General features: G+C 50.7%; 2 protein-coding genes across 4 annotated transcripts in view; one reads left to right on the plus strand and one right to left on the minus strand.

Moving 5' to 3' along the window:
• Window positions 1-10290, plus strand: part of LOC113218108 (uncharacterized) — an 18418-nt gene that overhangs the window by 5372 nt on the left and 2756 nt on the right. The window lies entirely within an intron of this gene.
• Window positions 7-4791, minus strand: LOC113218120 (uncharacterized). Of its 3 annotated transcripts, none has more exons than XM_052276157.1 (10): window positions 4671-4789; window positions 4293-4344; window positions 3988-4219; window positions 3813-3903; window positions 3646-3698; window positions 3356-3563; window positions 3067-3253; window positions 2824-2982; window positions 2481-2588; window positions 7-1252 (listed from the first exon to the last, which is right to left on the minus strand). In XM_052276157.1, the coding sequence occupies exons 3-10, from the start codon at window positions 4217-4219 to the stop codon at window positions 245-247; spliced, it is 2046 nt and encodes a 681-aa protein (XP_052132117.1). In that variant the 5' UTR covers window positions 4293-4344; window positions 4671-4789; the 3' UTR covers window positions 7-244. The 3 variants fall into 3 exon arrangements, with proteins under 3 accessions (XP_052132117.1, XP_026294109.2, XP_052132116.1); XM_026438324.2 differs by having other exon boundaries at window positions 4623-4789; XM_052276156.1 differs by having other exon boundaries at window positions 4293-4791.

Here is a 10290-nt window from a genome sequence, read left to right on the forward strand (position 1 = left end):
ACTTCTGGTACATTTTAGTGCATGTAATTCAGGTGCTTAATTAACACAAGTTTGCTTTTGTTTTGTCCATATATGTTGTATTTAGATTATATGTAGAATGTTGATAGTACATTTTTGAAATAAACTTTCCCTCCACTTAATGTAGTCAATTTTCCAACAACCCAATCATCTGAATTCTTTCATTCATCCCTCATACTGCAAGAGAACAATATCTATCTAGAACATTCTTCTTCATACGACCTTGTCACTTTTTTCTCTTATATTTACACTGGAATGATTTTGTCCCAAAATTAGCAAGAAAACCTGCCACATAAACATAGTCAGAAATTGTTGGGATCATTGTCATGGGAACTGTAAATCGAAGAAGGCGATTGGCTTTGATCAGTCGTACTGCATGTTCCACATATATTCTTGCAGATGCTATTGCTCGAGTTAGCACTTCCTCTTCTGGAGTGAACTTCTTGCGTCCACCCAAGGACGGAGGCTTCAACACTTCAACTCCTCTTCTCAAAAGTTCGTCATTTATTTCAAAACCCCTGTCACACATTACTACATCACCAGGTTGTAACAAATCATAAAAGCCACTTTCCTTCAAAGCTTGGTTTTCTGTCATATTCCCCTCAAAACCAGGTGTTATAAACACTATTCCACCATGACATGAAATGCCAACAATAAATCTAACTGTATTGTCTGATTTGTAATGGGAGTAGGTATTCCCTTGCTGTTGGAAATTGGAGGGGCACTCTATTTTCAGTTCCAACCCATCGATAATCACTCTCAGATTTTTGAATGGCTTGAAGGGTCTGGGCTTCTTGTATTTTTGGGCCTCAGCACTGATGAACATGTGCTCTGACAGTGCCTTAAATTTTATATACAAGTAACGCAGCATGGAGTACAAGAGTTTGCAACAGTACTCTTTACCAATTCCAAACACATGGGCCAAGTCAACAATTGGATATCCTCTTCTCAGTCTCAAAAGAAACATAAACAATTTGTCTTCAGAACTAATTTTTCTTTCTGAACGGAACCTCTGTGGTGTCTTCTGATTGTAATCCAATTTCAACATTTTTATCTTGTCATCTCCTCCCAAAAACTCAAACAGAACTTGAAAATTTTTTACAGACATGCCAGTAAAAAATTTAAATTTCTTGGGGTCTTTGGCACAGATTTTATAGCTGGTTAGACGTGTAGGAATTTGCCTTTGGTCAGATTGAGTTGATAGAAGAGAGTAGCTGTTATTTGTCTGATGGAGCTGAAAAGAAAAAAAAAACAATCAATTAATGAACTCAATTTAAAAAAATATATCAAGTGCTGCAATGTAACATAATATAATCATTGTTAAATTTCTCTGATTTTCTTTCAGCATTGACATGCACCTCCCTGCCAAAGACGTGGAATAAAGGTTCTCTGCAAAGAGATCCAGGACCCATTAGAGACAAACAATACGACTCTTTCAGGATAGATATCAAGCGCAGAGCATATTTTGACCCAAGACCAACAAACTTTCAGAATTCAACTTTAACTCAGGAAGAAATCCATCATTTTTTAGCTAATCTCACAGTTAACTCGGTAGACACTCTTTTCCAGAAACACATGAAGATAAAGTATGAAGAAGAAACGTATGCCCCAACAACCCTGAAGAATCTCTCAACACTCTGCAGAACTTTCTTAAATAACCTGCCTACTTATCAGACAGGCTACGACACCATCATACACCCTCCTGGTGGATCTCGGGTTTATGAATTGCCAAATACTAGAGCCCATACCGATATTGAGACTGATACTGATACATGGAAGAGGATGCGAAGTATACACATGACTGGTAAGACAGCCTACCAAGTTTTACATCTCCCCCAAGAATCATCCAAAAAAGCATTCCTGAGAAAACACTTGTGGGGTTTGGACGGCCCTCGTGGGGCAGCTCTGCAATATGGCATAGACCATGAGGAGGATGCTCTCGTTGATTATCTTGTTGAAATGTGGGAAACAGATGAATCCGCATATGTCAATAATGAGCTTGGACTGCTGAAACGGGATGACTATCCTGAAGGAGCAGCAAGTGTTGATGCAATAAAGCATTCCAGGATCATGCGACCCAAAGTTGTAGAAGTGAAATGTCCCTATATCCTTAGGAAACATGACCCAAAGAAATACAGGGATGTGTTGACAGCCAGTCAAAGGAACTCTTTTTGCGTAGGCTGGGATAAGTCGAGGCAACAAAACTACCTCAAAAAAGGTCATGACTATTACAGCCAGGTTCAACATTACCTTGGCATTTTAGGGTTTGGAAGTGCTGACCTAGTAGTGTGGAGCCCAAAGGGCATGATGATAGTCGAAGTACCTTTTGACAAGCCGCACTGGGAAAAAATTAAGGCTGCACAAATCCGAGTGCACAGAGAACTCCTAATCCCTGAATACTTCCTAAAACGTACTCCAAGAGAACTTAACCCATTGCATTTTATCTGGGAAAATCTACAAACCTCTGAGTCTGATTTAGAAATGCTGTGAGGAGCTTCAGAGACATCCAGCCTGCGAGGCTTCAAAGTACCCAGTGGAGGCTGTGGTACTCCATCTTCATTATTGTGACCCTGTAAAAATATTTTATAACATTTTCAATCTATTCTATTACTGTTTTAAATAGAGTATCTTTTAAATTATTTTACAATAAGACTTATTATGTTTTATCTGTTTTTACAAGTATATTTTTTAAATATTTTGATTGTGAAATATTGTTAACTTCTATGTTGATAATTCTGTATTTCTCCTTTTAAGCCTTCATTTTGTAATTCATTTCATTAAGTGTAATACTGAATGTTAACTTACAATTGGAGTTACTTCCCATTTTGAAGTAGAACGACAGCTGGCAGAAGAGTTGACAGGAGTGGATTGTGAAGTTGGTTGAAGCACTTGCTGATAAACCAAAATTTTACAGGCAGCACCTGTCTCTTGTCCCAAGAATTTGGTCCATGAAAAACTTTTTACCTGGTTAATAAAGTATATGATTAGATAATATACTGAAATACATAATGCAGTTGATTGTCTACAACATAGTACAGAAAAATATACCTTTCTATCTTCACAAGACACAAGTTTGTTGTCTGGACACCTTACTATTGCCATCCTACTGCCTAAAATAGCACCAATTACTTTGTACTTATTCTGATGTGTTGATGACGAAGTTGATGTTTTACTCTTAGGAAGCTGGATGGTCTCATTTAACACAAATTGTTGACTGCCACTATTACTTTTAGAGCTGTGTACACAGAACAAAAGAAATTACCACAAATAGTAACTGTATCTCTGATTTTAGTCACATTGAATTTGATATAAAAAGATGTACAATACTCAAGCAGACCTGACGAGGTGAAGTAAAAGAAGACTTGGTGCCCTTGAAATTTCTTTAAATGCATAACACCTAAGTTCACCACAGTCCTGACATGTAGTTCTTTTACTCCCTAGAACTTTCTCTATACTGTCCTGAACATTGTAAGAGTCAAGAGACACTTGGAGGCACATCAATTGCTCTTTTTTACTTGATACAGTTCCACATTTGAGACACGCACCTGGAGATGAAGTATTCAATGACCGTTATAACATTAAAACACTTAGCGTTACTACAACATCATTAGAAACTTTACAACTCACTTTCAGTAGTCAACTCGCCACCGAAAATGTCCACTATGGGCGATTCGTCACTGCTACAATATTGACAGAGTCACAGAATAAAATGTGGCATAATAATGTGCATCAATAAATTTTGTAAAAAAGGTTGGCTGCCAACAAGATTAAATTTTAAAACATACTATACTCACTTTTCTTCATGAGAAAGATCGTGGTGAACATATGAAATAAGTGTCAGCAGGGTTTCAAAAATTTGAGTGCCAGGTACAATATCGCACAATGCTGTAAAAAATAAAAGATATACATTTGCTTGACAAATACCACCACTCGACAATGGTACACAAATAATTTAATAAAATTTCTGACCAGAGTTCACATCTGAGTCAATAATGCCATGTCTATACTTCTCCCAGATTCTTAATATATGGCAGAAAACACATTCATCATCATTACACTTGTGTTTGCTTTCTCTTAATAATTTTAAAAACAAAGGTACATGAAACAGAAGGTGCAGACATCCATTGATCGAACTATCCTCTAAGGGAGCGAGACCACTGTGATGATGAGTAAGGCCACTCCATTGATCGTCTTCGCACATCTGAAAAAAACAAAAAAAACAATAATTTTCAAGGCATTATTTCTTATATTGAAGTGCTTCATTGTACACTTACTGTAGCGTTTTTGTCACATATGTTTATACGCTGAACAACAACCTCACATAACCTATAGGGGGGCAAGATATAAACTAATGATAAAAAAATAATAAAAGATGTTAAAAAACCACAGAAATAACCGAAAATTGTGATTCATTGGCCATATAATATTTTTAAAATGATGTAGGAATGGCGACGGATGGTATCACACCGGCTACAGCGGTATTTCAAACGAGATGACAGGTCTTTCTGACACGAAGCTATCATAAATAAGACGTAAATACGGTCGCACAACACTAAAATACTATATTTCAATATTTTTGTCCCCTGACACACACTATTTCTTACACACAAGTCAATATTTACGGCTGCACGGACAGATTTCGTTGTGTTTACCTCGCTAGCTACGCCACAGCCGCAATATGGCGGCGCGAACACGTAAAAACAGCAATTTCTCATACTACTTCCGGCGTTTTTGTTCTTCTTCCCAAAGCGTCTGCTTCTGGGCAAATCGTCTATTACTGATTGAAGGGACGCTGAGGCGCCCGCTGCATACGCCTCCGCCGGGGCGGACATGCCGGGACCAGGAGGACACCCTATCCTCCGCGGCGACATGTGTGACACTGCGCACGACCCGAGCAACGGGAAAGGCTTGGGCTGGCCCGCCAATGGTCCTGACCACCTCGCTGACCAGTCTCCCGCGACGGGCGGGCCGCGCCGCGGGCAGGGGTAGCTGAGCAGTGCGCGGCCGAGGCACCGGTGATCCCCGTGCTGCCCCCCCCCCTCTCTCTCTCTCTTTCCCTCTCTCCCCCCCCCCCTCTCTCTCGCACGCAGTACCAGGCCCGGGAGCGCTCCGCCCTCTCGCTCGCACCCTATCTCGCGTTCAACTCGACCAAATCCGACGGCCGCTCGTCTCGTCCGGCTCCCTGACCTCGATGGGGCGCCCGGCCCGTGGCTCTAGCTGCGGCTCCACCCGCGGCGCCCCCCGCTCACCCAGTGGGGGGGTTCTAACGCCGGCGACGACGGGAAGGCGGCCAACGTACTCCATTGGGTCAGCGAGCACGGCGGGGGACGACTTGGCCGGGTCAGGACGAGTGAGAGAGAGAGAGAGAGAGGGAGAAAGAGAGGAATCGAGCAAGAGGACAAGCCGAGGGACAAGTAGCAACAGTTGGAAAAGTCCTTTCGCAGTAAGAGGAGGAGGAGGTAAGTGGGATGAGTCTGACTGTTGCACGGGGCCGGGCTGGGTGCGGGCACGCACTGCACCGGGCCGGGCCGGGCAGGAGCGCGCAGTAACAGGACACTTTGTACTGCGGATAGTTAGGGCCCGCGTGGGAGTCCTGGTCGGCGGAGGCGGCGCGCTAGGCGGGGCGCGCTGGGACGTAAACAGCAAAAGAAAGGGCATGATTCCGTTCTGGTTTACCTCCACGGCGAATAACAGGGCAGCAGCAGCTGCAGCAGCAGCAACAGCAGCAAAACGAATCGAAGCGCATGCAGTGTTGCCTATCGCTGTGATAAGTCACTCCGCTGAAAGGATTTTTAAACCTCGTCACGGCATGCCCACCCGGCCCTGCTGCTGCGCTGCGCTGTGTACACCAACAAGCAACATGCAACGTAACGCAGTCATCACGGGGCCATCTGGTGCAGCAGGCCGGGCGGTGCTGGGCGGGGCTGGGGCGGGGGACCCCCTGCCGAGCAGCGGTCGGTCAATCGGCTGCACCGCGCTGCACCACCGCAGCGGGCCTCACCGCGCCGCGCCGGGACGGCCAATAAGGGCCCTAGCACGCCTCGCCACAACTTGGCAGCCGCGCCAGTCCCTGCCAAACGACTCGATTGTCACAGAAAACCGGGTGCTGCTGGTGCAGCTTGCCGGTGCCAACCCCTCCTCCTCCCCCTTTTCCCGCTCCACCCGCTCTCCTCACTGCTTTTTCAGACCCCGGCATTACCCCGGCGACGTGTCAGGAAAAGGAAGAGGGGAGGGGGAGAGGGAGGGAGGGCATAAATTTGCGGCGCAGCCAGTATAAATCTATTTGCGCGCGCGAAAGGAGGTGAAAAGTCGACAGCGACAGCCAGCGGGGGTATCGATCACACTCGCCTGTCCGTGTTTATCATCATTAGGAGCCACCGGTGCGCGGGCATGCGCGGGCAGCAGCGGGCGCAACGGGCGAGCGGCCAGCAGATGAACACCCAACCCCTCCTCCGCCACCCTATCCCCGACGTCTCCTGCTCGCGCTGCTGCTGACCGCTGACCCCTCCTCTTTTACGGCCTGAAACGTGACGGCGGCGGCGCGGCGGTCGCGGTCGTCTCGCTGGGTGGTGAAGCTCCTCCTGCGTGTGGCGGTGCGCGGCACGGGAGCCGCCGCGGAGCTGCTAAACGCCCCCCACTCGCTTGACCCCGCGCTGCTGCTGGCTGCCTCTAACCCCGCGCCGCGCCCGAGGACTATTGGGCTATTGCTGGGCAAATAATACAGTCGTGCGTGGAGTATCGGCGGGGCCGTGAACCCCATCGGGCCCGGTGGTGCTCGTGACCGGGCGCGGCGGCGGCGGCGGCGCGGGTGTGAGCCGGCGGAGGAGAGTCCCGCCCGGGGAGCTCACACCCGCCGCATTCTTGAAGGCCCTGCTCGGCCCGGCCCGTCTGCCGCGGGAAGAGACTGACGAAAAAGGTCCCGGGACGCCGACGTCGCTACTCAATATTCTCGAAGCCGCCGGCGGCGGCTGGGCGGCCGTTAGAGGCGCGCCCCGGCTCGCCCGGCTGCCTTGGATTGGGCTAGGGCAGAGATGGATGCCGGGCCCAGAAGGGTCATTACCGAAAGAGAAACAGATTAGTGAGTGGCTGGGCCGGCCGGGGGCTCGGGCGCACACATTAGTCCCGGTCCGACGCCCACGACCATGTCCCGCGAGAAAATCGGGTCTGCAAAACGGGCAAAAGCGACGCGGGCACGGCGCGGCACGCGCGCGCGCACACCGCTGCTGCTGAGCTGCAGAGCGTCGTATTGGAACGGACCCGCTGTGCGGCAGGGCCGGGCAGGGCCGGGCAGGGCAGGCCTCGCCCACCGCCGCCGCGCTGACCGCTATGTGACCACCGTCCGGTAACGAGGCTCTTAGCGTGTCTGGGCACGCAGCGCGCGGCCACGCCACGCCGCGGGCTGGCTAGCGCAGGCCCGGAGGCACGCGTGTGCTGCTGCTGCTGTCCCTGGAAGACAGACGTCCGTCCACCCGTCGTACGACGCGAGTGAAACGGCTGCTGGCTATTGCTGCTGCTGCTGCAGTGCGATGACGGACTGGCCCACGGAGGTCCGGTGCTGCGGACACCGTCAAAACGGCCGGTGAAACTGGGCGCGCGTCACGTCCGCGGGCGCGGGGCCGCCCGGGTTGGGCTACTGAACTGGGCCTGCCGCGCCGGCTGCACCGGACCGGACGCGGGCGGGACGCGGCTAGAGGGCGGGAAAGCGACAAGCGGCGGGCGTCGCCGGGGCGCCAAGGCGCCAGGGAAAAGGAAACTTAATGAGGACTCTAGCCCTTCGCCTCCGCACCGGCGGCGGCAGCGGCAGTGTCATTTACAGAGCCGTTGGGAAAAGCGAGGAAAGCTTATTCTAGAATAAGGGCCGTTCACGGAACCCTTCTCGGCTCCCACAGCGTGCCCGCCCCGGCGGACGCAGCAGTGACTGAGGACGCGCGGCGCGAGCGTGTCTCCGGAGAAGGTGGACCTCGAGGACGACGGGCCCTGCGCCTGCGGCGCGCACGGGCTACGGCTGCACAATGCACCGAGGAAATGGCAGCAGCGCGGTGAGGACACAAAAAAAAAGACATGAAGAAAAAGTGACCAAACGGAGGAGGTGGGATTTCTTTCTTTCCTTCGCTTGATGATTGTCGTCCTGCTCGTCTCGTAGTATTGTGTTGGTGTGTTTACTGGTTGTTCCCAGAGAGCGCTTCGTGCCCGGGCCAGCCCCGTGGTGGTGGTGGTGGAGGAGGAGGAAGAGACGGAGGAGAAGAAGGTTCGACGGGGTTCCCATTAGCCACGTCGGCTGTCGCTGCTAAACTGTCGGGCCTGGCGGCCACAATGTTACACAGCACTCCGGAGATGCCGATCAATCTATTTGCCCCTCCACCGTCGCCCCGTCGCTCCGCCGCCGCGCCCCGTGGTCCAGTTTGTTGGTTTATACGTCGCGGCTCGCCTCGCCTGATGCACGGCGAGGTATCGATCACCCGGGGCCGCCAGAGGGCGCGCCTCGGCGGCGCTGCGAGAGGGCGCCTCGTCATAAATCACCAATCACCCGCAGTCTTTGCATCCATGCCCCACCACCACCACCGGATGCCTCCTTTCATTTCTACACGCGCGTATCATCAGCTGTTCCTTTTCGGCCGCCCCTAATAATAATTTTCGACTAAACACGTTCGGAAAATAATTACGGTGTGTTGTTACACGATCGTGTGTGTGTGTTTTTCATCCGCCTTATCATCCCCGACTGATCTTTGTATTTGTGTTTCCTTACCGCGTGGCTCCCCACGACGCCGTGTGCGTAGGCAGCTCGCCCGCGCCCATGTGCGTGGTTCAGTATGAGTAGAGAGACGTGTTAGCACCCCTCCGAACGAATCTTTCAAAACCGAACGATATTTATTCACAGCATGTAAAATTATCGGAAGTCATAGTATTAATTTTTCTTTAAGATGAAAATCAAGAATATCTGCTGAAGCTGAAAGTGTGATTAAAGAACCGTATACAACCGGACACAAACACGCATCACAAACACGTTGTACGAGGCACTGGTCTTGGCGCCTGCCACGCGCTGGTTAGGCCGACCCGCCGAGCAGCTGTGTGAGGCCGGCGGCCCGCCCCCTGACCGCCCAAGCGCGGGGGCTCCGGCTAAGGCGTCAGTACAGTAGTACTGTCAGTGGCTCCTCCAGCTGCTCGTGGAGCTGCTCGTGGTGGTGCTCGTGGTAGTGCCCGTGGTAGTGCCCGTGGTGGTGCTCGTGGTGCTGCCCCTGGTGCTGCACAAGGTGCTGCCTGTGGTGCTGCCCCTGGTGCTGCACAAGGTGCTGCCTGTGGTGCTGCCCTTGGTGCTGCACGAGGTGATGCCTGTAGTGCTGCTCGTGGTGCCGCTCGTGGTGCTACCCGTGGTGCTGTCCGTGGTGCTTCGCGCCAGCGAGTGAGACTTGAACGCCAGGCATGATTGAAGGAGTGCGGCCGCACTGCGCGCGCGTGGCACACCGCTGAGGCAGAGAGGGTTTACGGCCTCTGCGCACGCCGCGGCCCCGCCCCGCCACGCCCCGCCACGCCCCGGAGCGGGTGCGAGGGACGCGCTCTCGCGCTTTTAATTATTATTTCGTGTGAGTTAACACTGGGCGAGGCACAGGGCTGCTTTAAATAGATACATAAATACTGCATTCATCCACCAACCTTGTTATTTCCGGGCAGGCGTGTCGTGCGGAGCAGCGGCGGCGGCGTGGGGCGGCAGGGGCATCGTTGTGTTCAGTCAGCCAAGTGGCACTCCCCCTCTGCGTGGTGGTTGTGTGTTTGTGTGCAAAGCTCTTTCTCTTTCTTCGAGCTATGGGGTAGGGAGAGGCTTTGGACGTTTACACCAATTCTGCATGACAATTGATTACATTTTCATATCGTGTTGTAACAACTGCAATGTTTCGAAGTCAGCGTTCGCTTTACTAAGTTCAAGTTATTCCTTCTATTGTTTCCTAAGTAGAAACAGAAGAGAATTACTATTGCCAACACAGGTCATATTCATCAATAAAAATTTTCTCTCACTGTCATTATTTTTTTTTTTTTTTTTTTTTTTTGAACAAACGCAATATGAAGACTTGGGGTTCCTGACCCAGCTGTTACAAACGATTTTTTGACGCGCCTTTAAAAAAGGTAAAGTAAAAGAAAAGAGTGAATGCAAAAGCACACACTGCACTGCACGCGCCTCCAAATGCAAACGCCCCGCTTAACTTATGTCGCCCCGTGGAGCCGGGCGGACTTGTTGATAAGCGGTTGATAAAGTCCGCGGCAGGGGGGCGGGCCCCC

Source organism: Frankliniella occidentalis, unplaced genomic scaffold (genome assembly GCF_000697945.3).
Source record: "Frankliniella occidentalis isolate FOCC.00 unplaced genomic scaffold, Focc_3.1 Scaffold1936, whole genome shotgun sequence".
NCBI lineage: Eukaryota > Metazoa > Arthropoda > Insecta > Thysanoptera > Thripidae > Frankliniella > Frankliniella occidentalis.